We start from the raw sequence: 13,298 nt of genomic DNA, 5'->3' as shown, positions 1-13,298 counted from the left end.
GACTACACTGATCATATCCAACAGTGTGATATAGATTATTAATATTAATTATTAATGAGGTAGATATTTAAAGATGCGTGCTCAGTTATCAAATTATGACTACACTGATCATATCCAACAATGTGATCTAGATTATTAATAATAATTATTGATGAAATAGATATTGAAAGATGGGTGCTCAGTTATAAAATTATGACTACACTGATCATATCCAAAATTGTGATATAGGATATTATTAATAGTTATTGATAAGGTAGATATTAAAGTATGCGTGCTCAGTTATCAAATTATGACTACACTGATCATATCCAACAATGTGATGTAGAGTATTAATATTAATTATTGATGATGTAGATATTAAAAGATGCGTGCTCGGTTATCAAATTATGACTACACTGATCATATCCAACAATGTGTTGTAGAGTATTAATATTAATTATTGATGATGTAGATATTATAAGATGCATGCTAAGTTATCAAATTTTGACTACACTGATCATATTTGATATTGTGATTGATGATGATATATTCATATAAAGAGTTTGTTCTTCTGTACAATACTCACAGTATTTTTTAATCCATCCACATGAAGAAGAGACACAAGAAGAGTTGTTTGAAATTGTGAAGCCTCACAACCTTACTAATTGTGATGACATTTAATATAATATTACAGCCATACACAAACAGTAAGGTAGTTAGGGTCACTACAATCTATCAAAATAATTAACATTAATTAACTGGAAACATTGTTAATTATCAGTTTGAGTTTGACTTTTGTCTCTTTTGTTGTAGAATTGAAGCTCTCTTTATCCATTGCTTTCAACCTGAAAATAAACTGGCCTAATACCTTGCCATTAGCAATGAAATCAACTTACACACTAATATTTTATATAGATAGGCTGTCTATGACCCCCCAGCCTATCCCTAGCTAGGCCTATGCCTCTCTATACCATTCTGCTGGCTAGCTAGCAAGGCCCTAGGCCTAGTCCTATAATTAATAGCACAGGTCTCATATATATAGGCCTAGAGTGTTTAGACTGAGCCTGGTTATATGCCTATTTATTTAACTAGGCCTAGGGCAGGCATAATCAGCTTAAACTAAGGCCTAATAAACTAGTCTAGGCCTAGGCCCTAACTAGAATACATAGAGCTAGCTAGTTAGGCTAGCCTAGGCCTAGCTACTTATTAGCTAGTAAGTAGGCCGCTAGCTAGCCTACCAGTTCCCTAGTAGGGCCTAACCAGGTGGGCCTAGGCCTACTAGCCTAGCTAGTAGTAGTACTAGTAGTAGGCCTAGTACTAGTAGTAGCCTGCTGCTAGGCCTAGCTAGACTAGGCTAGCCCTAGTAGTAGGCCTAGGCTATAGGCCTAGTAGTACTAGGCCTACCTAGGCTACTAGCTAGAGTAGAGAGATACTAGCCTACCTAGGCTAGCCTAACTAAGGCTAAGCCTGGCCCTAGCTAGGGCCTAATCTGCCCTTTTTGGAGGCTACAATATTGTCTAAAATAAGCTATGACCTACAAACATAGCTTAACTATCTGTTAAGGGTGACACTTATGATGGGTAATCAATAAAATATGCTTCTAAATCTACCTTTTTGGCTTGATCTTAATATCCAGTATAGCCTAGGCTTGCACGGATCAGGTAGCGAAACGAACGATGTGAGAGCAGAGGAGGAGGAGGCCTCCTCTAGGGCCTAGGTTTCAGGCAGAAAAGAACATCTCGTGTTTGTGAAATTATATATCTATTTATAGTTATTTTAAAATATATTCCTAACATTTAAAAAATTATATATATTACTGATAATTAATTATAAGAATGATACTCTACCTAATGATATAATCAATAAATGTATTTTCCGTACGAAATTAATTATATACGAGGATGGCATAAGTGATAGTTCTCTGTTATCGAAAAACAACTACATAATATACCTGCAGACTGTGACAGACAGTTGTTTCGGCCACAACAGATTTCTATGGAGCGCCATTCACGCATAATATATTAGACCGTGCTATTGTTTTTGCTATTAGTTATCGCATCGCATGCTTTGTTGTACAGTATTTTATGGAACAAAGAGGAATATCAGGAACTCACACATCAATATAAGCAGAATCAAGAAGAAAATTAATGATAAGAAAAAAAAAATTAACAAAACTTTGTCGTTTTCTTCTTGATTTGGTAATAATTGCGCGCCAAAAAGTTCTCTGTTCCGTTTTTTGGGAGAAATATTCAGCAATGTTTTAAACATAGAGGGCAGTATAAAAATTCATGTTAGACTTTTCCTCATTCGTGTTAGACTTTTCCTCTTTTGTCTTTAGAGCGGTATGCTCTTATCTATAGATATATTTGGTTTTATTTTATCTCATATTATCTGAATTATTCTAGTATAATAAAGGATGACAGCAAAATCAAAAAGATTAAAATTTAAAACGATAATAAAATTTAGAAATGTTGTTTACTTGAATGTTGGTATATGTGGGTCACTATTCATTCATTTTATTGGTCAAAATCATTGTCAACATAATGTATACAAGCGAAACTTCGTTTTAATAAATCGTTAATTTTCCCTAATGTTTCGTTGTGTTGATAAATGCTGTTTTATTATTTTCTAAATATGCTGATCTGACAATACTGCTACTGGGAGTAAGTGTATTCCAATCCGTTATGGCTGTACAGTAAAAAGTCCCATATTATTTGTTGTTTTTTGGTAGGATGAAGTTTACACCACTTTGTCGTGTACTATACTATGGTTGTGTTGACCAGAAGCTTTCTTAACGTTAAGTACCGTACTTAGCCAGCATCAAACACAAAACGTCCATAAAACGTTTTGACTTGGTTTTTTAAAGGTTTTTAAACCGTAGTTTTACAAACGCTAATAACATTTTTCAAAAGGACCATGTTTTAAACATATAAAACGGTTTTTGAATGACGTTTATAAAACGTTTTTTTTTACGTTCATAATAATACGCCTTTATTATTAAATTTATAAAATGCACGGATCAAAAACTGAAGTCAGTAAATTATGCATTGAAATTAATTATTTATAGAATCGGGATCAGGATAAACTTGTTACCATCTTCAATCATTGAATTTGAGGTGCTGTTTGAGTGGGCTATTCTTAGTTCATCTTAAGCCCGGCGCACACTAGAGCTTCCAGCTGAGCCAACGGGCACGAGTAACACTTGCCTCACAGTGTGCGCCGGGGATTTCGTGAGGAATCGGCCACGCGTGCCGCTGAGGAAAATATCTATCGTGTTTAATATTTTTTGGCACGCGTGCCATTTTCCTCAAGTGTACGTGCGCCGAACGTGAGCTTCCTGCTCACTAAAAAATTCCACTGCGCATGACATGTTCTGATTTATTATGATATTTCAGCGCGTGCTGTATAGCGTAGTAAGTAATTATCCAATCAGAAAATCGCGTACTGAAGGCGTTTAGTGTGCGTCCGATAGAACGCGATCATAGTTTGCGGCAATTTTTTTAGTGAGCCAAGTGTTACTCGTGCCAGTTGGCTCAGCCGAACCTCTAGTGTGCGCCGGGCTTTAAACAAGGCCATATACATGGCTGCAGTCGCGTGCTCAAATTTTACCGACCATCCGACCAACCGACCGACATAGTGAGCTGTAGAGTCGCGTTGCACGCGACTAAAAATGGCATCTTGAATTAGTGCAAAGAGAGACTAGTGCAAGGCATTGTTATTACATTTGACACATTTGTATTTAAAAAATAAATCTTCTCTGCAACTGTGTTTAACTTAAATTGAACAACTCTATCTACAACATTAATAGACTTAATTTGTCGAGCTCTTTTGTCCAACATATCTTGGTCCTTAATTCATTCAGTATAATTATAACAGACTATATTATTCTGCATTACTTTTTTTTTTGAACTTGCAGAATACCATGCATGATGAACATAACGTTTTCTAGCGTATTGGTTAAGAAATGATGCTTGTCTATAAACAAACTTTTGTCTTGCACAATATTTTGTTCTACATTGTAGGCCTACTAACAACATTTCCACTATTTAACGACTGATCAAGTGATAAACCTAGGTAATTTATTTTAAGTTCCGTTACAACAAATCGAGAACTTATTTACTTGTTTTAATCTGTGATTTGTTCAAAATAAAATAGCCTCGGTTTTTCCTGAATTGATAATGATTATCTAGGCCTACTTGACATTAAGCACTATCGTCTGTATATAGCATAAGCTTACATTTTACGCTAATAATAATTTATGCATGTCATTAACGTAACAAAGAAGGGACCCTAAGTATACTTCCTTGTGAACCGGAGTTTGTTTTGTTGACACATAGGCTAACTGAAAAAAACATTACATCCCATAAAAATCTTGCGGGGATGTTGTCTAGGCCAGTACTCTTGTTTTAACATTTAAATTATTACCCTCTTTTTCAATGAAGTATTCCGACACATGGACTAAGCTCATGCCGGTCTGTGGTACTTTACTTTTATAAAACAACTGTTGACATTCTTCCGAGTCAGTACCAAAACTTGCTTTTCTCTTAGGAACTGACAAGGTTTTTTGACACATTGGTGAAAAAAATATTAAAATGGTCAGCAATGTTTTTGTTAGTTCTCTATATTTAATGAGATTTGGGAAGATTTTTAGTTTTATCATTAAAAAAACATAATGTTCTACGCATGGGCCTAAATTCTCCAGCTAATTAATATTGTATTTCATTGTTTATAATTAGGTTGTTTTGAATTATGATATGATTTTTAGAGCTTTTATCATATGAAAATGGTCGGTCAAAATCTGTGTTGTTTTCTCATCTCATCTAAAAAACACACTGAGGAATGTTTTTCACAGAAATGTTTTTAAAACCGCTTCGAATAAAGCTAATATAATAAAGCACAATAAGTATCAAAATTGTATTTTTGTTGTCAAAAGTCAATACGAATTTTTCGGGTGGCCGCTTACGGGAAGTAATTTATCATACCAAAGAATCAAATTTCTAAAAAGTGGCCGCGGTCGCTTATGGGAGGTATTAAATGCACTAATTAGAGAGGATAAACAAACGGGCTTTTGGAAGTGTGGTCTGTTGGTCACTCAATCACGGAGGTTAACTGTAGTTTACAGAAATCTTTATACAATACTTAGTTATTATTATTATTAGTCACGCAATCCAAATTGTCTAGAATGTTATCATCCATCCATGGTTCTGTTTTATACGTAGTCTTTTAATAAGGGAGCTATTTCTTCAATATGCTTATTAAAAATTACTTTGAAATTACACCAGGCGAAACATCAGTTTGGTCGAGTACATTTAACTTCGATAGAAATTCATCCTTTGTGTATTTCTCCGGATTGAATTTATATTAATTTCAATAAATAACATTCGATTTTATCGTCGTGCAATCAGTCGACTTCTTAAGGAGGTAACAACCCTAGCCCGTATAGGCCTACCTATGTTCTGCACATATTTCTTGTTTATTTGTACCGCTGTTTTCATGTTATGGGTGATGTGGATACGTTTTTCACTTTGTGGTTGTTTCCATGTTGGTGATGAATTCACACGGGTTATTACATTGGCTGATGCGGTTCATATTTTTGAGTTTTTGATGTTTATCCTTTTCACCGTTTTTGGGTTCAACAGGTTTCGGTTCCATTGCTTATTTGGCAATCGCAGTTGACAAAATGTGTTACAAAAGTATTTCAATAATTCTTATGGCCGGCATTAAACTTAAATAAATGGCTGCAAAAACAAATATTTTATGTTTGTAATAATAATTATTAATATCTACGGCACATCACCGTGAATTGATCTAAATAGATTCCTGTCATTTGAATCAAATGTTAATTATGTCAACAAACGACCAAACAATCATAGGCCTAGCAAGGCTAAAACGCCTAGGCCTAACCTAATACTAACAGGCCTAGGCTGGGCCTTTTTGATCTAAATTAGTACATATATCTCTCCAAAAATGTACTTCCATCGCTAAACCAGTCATCATCATAATAATCACCTCCCTGATTATAACAAATAACATTCGCGACGAAAGTACAAAATAGGTTGCGCTGTTGTATTTCAAAAGCAATAGTAACAAAATATTTTCCAAAACGCGAACAGATTTATTTTTCGTACACGAAAAAAAGTGCGTACTATTGCACGCCATGTGACTTACAATCAAATGACCGGAATTTATAATAGTATATATATAAAAAGAGTTACGGCATTGCGTTCACGGATTTTAGAAAGTCAGGTGATACATTACCGGCCATCTTTGTGTCCAACTATGCCTATGTAGAGTATGGAGTCGAGTCATTTGCTTTAAAAATAAATATCGAATTTAATATCAAAACAATCAATTTGTTTAAAGGTTCCGAAATTCAATGGATTAAACTATTTTTGTCGTTTAAAATTAAAATCATGTTCGCAGTAACTTTATAATTTTATTATTAGGCCTATTTTAACAAAAACCTTTAAATTCGATAGTTAAAGCCTTTTGAACGTTATACATTTTAAGTCGCGTGCAACGCGACACTACAGCTCACTGTGTCAGTCGGTTGGTCGGTCGGTAAACACTAACTTGAGCACGCGACTGCAGCCATGGCCTTGTTAAAACAAAGGACTCAACTCCATCTCATAGGAATAGGAATAGTGGACACAAAAATGTATATATGGCTAGCTCTGATTTGCTGCGGATTTGAGCGCCCTCAATTTGTATGGACATTTTGGGATGTGATGTTTGTTGAACAGAGATCGTCGCCATCTTGAATTAAACGCAAACGAAGAAAAGATTGTTGGAAAGTGAATAAAACTAGTAGTTATATCCACTGTAATCATTGCTTTACAATACTTGGTTGTAACTTCATATATTTATATTGGTTTTACGGTGTCACCCAAACGAACGAACAAGGGTTTGTTATTATTTCCATTATACTTAAGCGCATACAATTCAGAGTTGTGTAGTAGAGAGTTTGCTAATAATTTAATACACTAGCCTAGGCCTATGAAGCCTAGCCCTAGGCCTAGAAAAAATAATGTAAGTACAGTAGGCCTAGTCCTTTTAGTAACAAGGTATACAGCACTTTCGCACCTAGCTTCAGAATGAAATATTTTGTAGAAATTGTACAATCTGCTCCAATTATACAGTCAATGTTGAAAAATAGAGATGAAATGCTGCAGTTTTTGTGAACGTTTTTTTTTATAGCCTAGATAGAGGCTAGGGACCTACTAGCCTAGTTGCAGACCTATATTATTACGCGAAAAAGAGACAACTTTCAGGTCAACAACACACTTAGGACAACTACCTCTGGATTTAAGTTTATTAATGATAAACGAAATTTAAACAGTACACAGTCAGTATAGGCCTAGATAGTATCATCAGTAATATAATTATAAACATACAGTACAGAAAGAAAATGCCGCAACTTTTCCTACGAGCTGGCTAGAATGTAGGCTGCGTTGTTGGCTTTATAGGTTACATTGTTTGGCATCAATGAGCTACTTTCTGAATTTTATAGGTAGGGGGTTCGTACCCTTAATTAATAAACAACACTACGATGTTCTTAGTGAAGTAACAAGATGTGAAAATTAATGTGTTAATTTTGACTGGCAGAGAACCAAGTTATACATTACTAAAAAGTTATATAATATTTTTTAATCATAGTCATTTCCTACGTGCATTTTACCTACTCAACGGCAGGCCTCGAATTTGTGGATTTTAAGGGCAAGGCCAGTTGGCCTCCGGTTTTTCATTAATTTGAGGGGCAGCAAGGCCAACTTGGAAGGCACCAAGGCCATTATTTAAAAAAAATAAAATAGGCTAAGCCTAGGCCTACAGTAGTATAGTAGCCTACTTATAATAGTGTAGAATTATGGAATAGTAAATGCAATTTATAACTGAAACGCGATTTCTTGTAAATTGGGGATTCCCCTGCTCCCACGGCAGTTATGGAAACGCATGCAGGGATGTCACCAGCATGTCATAAGTTTTTTGTGAGGTAACAAGGTGTGCAAAATTAATGAGTAATTTTGACTGACGGAGGACCAAGTAAATTTAATTAGTGAACAGTACATTGTTAATTTGCATTGTCCATGCGTTTTCTAGACGATGACAATGTTGTTTATTTACCCTACGAACCACCCTATGATCGACCCGTTAATAATTATAATAACAATACATCGTAGTAGTAGTAGGTTACGAACAATAGGCTACGATTTACATGCTTAAAGATGTATTGTCCCTTTGACTAATTCCAAAAAAATAAAAAATAAAAGATTTCGAAAAAAGGTGGGTCATTTTGAAGTATCATAATAGTTAATAACTATCACCAAAAATTTGTCGAAAAAAAAAATCATTTAACTGAAATTCAGACGTTTTTCTGTTTAAAAAATAACTTTGACTTCCAGTCAAAGTTTTCGATCAAAACATATCCCATAATGAAACGCGCTTGTTTGGCTACTCTGTATGCATATTTCATAAAACTTCCTCACAATCTGTGTGAAAATACCTTCTCAACTGTGACGAGTTGTAAACAATCCTAATTAGCATATGCATAATGCGTACTCATGGTTTGAAATCTTTGTTTACTTTCGCTCACAACGATTTTCCAGACGAAATGTAATCAAACTAATTTACCTGTTAATTACGTAAACTTGTTGTTTTTGGCTCAAATTTTCGACTGAAAGTGAATAACTTTAATATTACTTTGATATGGCCAATTTAAATTTAGAATATTTTGACCTTCATTTTTTTGTGTTTCAAGGGACAATACATCTTTAAATATAGTGGTGGTCGGCGTCATGAAGATGGTGGTCGAAAATTCCGAGTGGTGGACGGGGCCGACCACCGTGGTGACATCCCTGCGCATGATACTGGTTTAGGTGCACTCGCCAAGACAGGGCTGTGGAACGGCCGCTAAACTAGGGAGCGCAAAAAATGAGTTTATCGAAAATAGTACTGATGTGGAAATGGCCGATACTTTACTGTGTAGGCGAAAGCGAATTACATGTGGTGAATCTTGATTACATACAATAGTACGTCTTCAAGCTCCTCGAGCAAGAGTCGAGCAATATTTTCTATAGTTGTGTGAAAACGGAGATGATGAAATGTGGTTTCGTTTTGCACTTTTTTCATACACAGTACTGTACGTCTTGCAAGTCGAGCGTTATAAGAACGAAATATGGTACGATGCTATCGGCATCTCTTTTTTTATTAGACGATCAACTGAACATAGGCCTAGTCTAGTTTTTACTTTATTTATTAGTGTAGCTAGTTCGCCGGTGAAAAATCTGCCTCAAAATTTATATGCACTAATGCACTACCTAAGTACTGTAGCTCGCGGCAAATGAACTCTCGTGGACGGCCTAGCTAGCTAGCTGGTGAACATCGGTAAAGTACGAACAGCGTATGCTAGCTATATACCTAGCCAGATGTTGTATAGTTGCTGCATTAATTGTCTTTCTATTTTTGCCAGACTCTGTTGTACAAATTGGGAAAAACCCGGTATTCCATTTGTTTTGGCCTCGCGATCGATCGAAAAGTGGGTGAATTACAGAAGAAAATCCGCGCGCAATGCATTTTAGGATTTATAGCGGGCCGCTATAATTGTTAGAATCGACTTATTTTTCACATTTTTAACAATTTAAAGACGAAAAAAGTTATCGCAATAGGACCATGTAGTATTATTTTTACATTAAATATGGTTTGTGTCTTTAACTAGCTTTTTTGGGTGCGTGAGGAAGTGACCTGTGCATAAGATGCACCCAAAATTTAGAGGTCAAATTTGCGTGTCAAAGTGCGTCTTGTACACCGACATATATGGTAGGTCTATTGTGTAAAAGGAAAATGGCCCTAATGAATTCGCGCTCGTCAGCTTTTTAATGATCGAAATAAGATTAGAGTAAGAATACATGTGGGTTCGTGGTGGAAAGGTGCAGGTACTATGTATGTATGTAATACGATCTTCTCGCTATCGGCAATCTATGGAGGTAACCACGCTGTGGTAGCACTAAAATTTCATTTAGTCAAAATATTTTTTGTTAGTCAAATCAGTTTATAGCCAAAATGGCTAAAGTTGAATACTTTTATTTAGCCAAATAAATCGATCTTTATTCAAAATTAATTACTGCACTTTCACACCTAAAACTTGGCATACGACTTAGGCGTCATCTACAAATTATTTCAGACCACAAATCAGCGTCCAGACGCGTTTTCTATTGTTTACCCAAAAACGCGTCTCAAAACCCGTCTGATTTGGCTGCGTCTAGACGCCAATATGCATGTTCGACTATGGCCCCGCCCCTATATACGGCTGACTGCACATTGTTATACTGTGTACTGGTGTTAAACGCGCTACATACAAGTGAATTCATTGAGAGCGTGATGTTAAATTATTATTTACAACCGGCAGTAAGACAAACAAATCAGTACAGGACATACCCTTTTACCGCCGACAGAGTATACTGTAAAGCGCAAATTTTCGTTTCTCTTTATTCGCGACTGTTTATTTTTGCGATTTTATTTTTCTTGTGCTAAAGAGTGAATTTACCACATGCAAAAACGTTAAAGTTAACTTTTGAAACATGGAATCACTCAAACTATTGACCTACAGTACAGAAAGAAAATACTGCAACTTTACCTACGAAGTAACTTCGTAGGCTACGTTGTTGGCTTCGTAGGTTCCATTGTTTGGCTTCGTAACCTCAATAAACAAATTTCAATGAGCTACGTTCTGAACTTCGTAACCTAAATAAACAACCCTACGATGTTCTTAGTGAAGTAAGAAGGTGTGAAATTAATGTGTTAAATTTAACTGGCGGAGGACCAAGTTGTAAATATATAATATTTTTTAATCGTAATCGTTTCCTTCGTGCGTGTTTACCTACTCAACGGCGAATATAAATATAAATTTCCCACGATGTAAACGTAGAGACACGATCCAACACAGGTGAACCTCAACGAACAGGCCAACTAATGAACATAATATAGCGAACGTCCAGTCCATCCAGAACGATGCCGAGAAAAAAAGATCGTAAACAATTCATTCTAAATATAGTATCAGAACGTTTTCAGTCGGTCGCTCAAAAAGACTGCCGACAGAAGACCGTAATAATTACAGACCTAGTTTTTTTGGTCACATGGCATGAAACGCGATACTCTCTCTGACTGCAAACTCTCGCATGTTTTTTACGAGTACAGTAATTAAGATCGTGTACCTGGATTTTGTGTCACATGACATGAAACATGATACTCTCTCTAGCTCTAAACTGCTCACATGTTTTTTCCCCTCCAAATTCTGGTCGAGCCTTTTTCTTTACACATGTTGTAATCATTTTAAAAGGCCTAGGCCCTATAGGCCTATGTTAAATCTTAATATGGAATATATATTTATTTTTCATATCCTAGCCTAGGTATGTGTCGTTGTTTTTACAATTCGCTAACCCAACCAAGGTAGGAGCGTTAAATAATTTATAGGCCTAGTGTAGGCCGCCGAAACTAGGCTAGTAGCCTCTAGACTCTCTCCCTCCCTCCCCATGAGCTGAGGTCCACAGGCCCGATGTCGTCTCATCGGCGAATTTCCGTCCAAATTAGGATAACATAGCCTCTAGGCCTAGTCTCAGATTTGTTGGTTCTGTGAAATGATACCAATGTTGTTTCACCATACAAGCAATACAGACGGGTTTTAATCACTCAGACGCGTTTTCTATTGTTTTACCTACTAACAGCGAAGACGGGTTTCAATCACACAGACGCTTCTTTGCTGGGATTGGGTAGCTCATGAATATTCATAATAGATCGTTAATGAGGTTCAGCATTGGACAGACGCGTCTGATGAGTTGGAAGTTTCCAGACGCGTCTCTGTGGTCTGAAATAATTTGTAGATGACGCCTTAACAGTCATTCAACATCACCGCCGCGTAGCGGGTGAACATGTTTGGGAAAGCTTGCAGTAGCACCGCCGGCCTACACAATTACGTATGTCGTATTAAGTATTGAGTACCACATACAGAGTACCACATCATTCCATCCGTCCATTCCATTATGGTCAAATTGTGTTCAGGGAGAAATTACCATCCTGATATTATTACATAATAATTTAATAATAATAATTACATGGCAGTGCATGTGTGTGTGTGTGTTGGCTAAATCTCCATTAGATAGACTCTACCATTTCCCGAATGTTTACTCTACTCACACACTGCACGCACAAGGAAAGTTTATTAAGGAGGGTAAAATATGAAACTACATTAAATAGGCAGCGTCTAAAATGCATAACACATTTTGATTTTGATTCATCGAAAATACTATATTTTTTTTTTCTGAAAAATACACCAAACAGCCAATCCCGGTAAATAGCTGACCGTCGGCTGTTGTCGTTTTTTGCACAGCCCACTACGCGTGATATTTCGTGTAAACTTCATCATCCATGTGTCATATGTAACGTATTGTTTATCAAATACTTAAATCTATGGTCATAAATTAACTTTCCGAAATGAAATAAAAAATAATTGTTGTTGTCAATTAATCCTCGATGCATATGTCAATAGAGCAATTAGACTGCGCATACAATTTATACATGGTACGTTTTGTTGATCCTGATTTTGAATATTGAGTTGATTAGCAACTTCAATGACAAGAGCGTGTTTGTTGATTGGAAGCAAGTGTGTTAAATGATCTTACCTCCGATGCAAGTCCTTGTTTTATTCCATGGTTTCACAAAACATATCTTGTTAGCATTAATGTGTACAGTTCAGATAATGCGATTTCCAAATAGTTTCATAATACAGTATTATGTAAGTCACATTAAACATTTAGACGACTATAATCAGTTTAAAAAACATTTAAAGGCACTATTTTTCAAACAATGTTATGATACCGATTGATGTGAAGCGCCGCTGATTATAATTAAATGTTGTATAAATGTGCGCTATACAAGTAATAATAATAATAATAATAAAAACAGGGATCTTTTTAATTATACTCGATTGATGTAAAATAATTCATGCAATATCGAATAGCTAGTGTGAGCTAATATTTCTTACGTATCTATGGATGTGTTTGGTGAGACCTTTTTTGAAAGGGTTTATAGTAATAATATTGATGAAATGTGTTTCAGATATTAGCCTTGGCGTTCTTTAGGGTCAACACAGCTACCTACTCAATGACAGGCAAGAGAGAATGTCTGAGCGTGCTGGGTTAACAAATAAGGTGAAAGATGGCAAGACGAAATATTCATCACTTAATTTATACGACACTTATAAAGGAGATACCAATAAACCTCAACGACCTACAGGTAAATAAGATAATACATTTTGTATACAAACACAT

General features: G+C 35.8%; 1 protein-coding gene across 3 annotated transcripts in view; it reads left to right on the top strand.

Annotated features, from left to right (window-relative positions):
- Window positions 1-6,732: 6,732 nt before the first annotated feature.
- The window catches only part of LOC144838018 (uncharacterized), a 31,655-nt gene continuing 25,089 nt past the window's right edge, over window positions 6,733-13,298 (top strand). For all 3 annotated transcript variants that reach the window (XM_078693354.1, XM_078693352.1, XM_078693353.1), the window contains exons 1-2: window positions 6,733-6,883; window positions 13,087-13,263. In XM_078693354.1, the coding sequence (XP_078549480.1) occupies window positions 13,149-13,263 (115 nt within the window). In that variant the 5' untranslated portion in view covers window positions 6,733-6,883; window positions 13,087-13,148. The remainder of the gene's footprint in view (window positions 6,884-13,086; window positions 13,264-13,298) is intronic.

This window comes from Antedon bifida, chromosome 3 (assembly GCF_963402885.1).
Source record: "Antedon bifida chromosome 3, ecAntBifi1.1, whole genome shotgun sequence".
Classification (NCBI taxonomy): Eukaryota; Metazoa; Echinodermata; class Crinoidea; order Comatulida; family Antedonidae; genus Antedon; species Antedon bifida.
The sequence above is the reverse complement of the archived record's forward strand: the minus strand, read 5'-3'. Positions and strand labels throughout refer to the sequence as shown.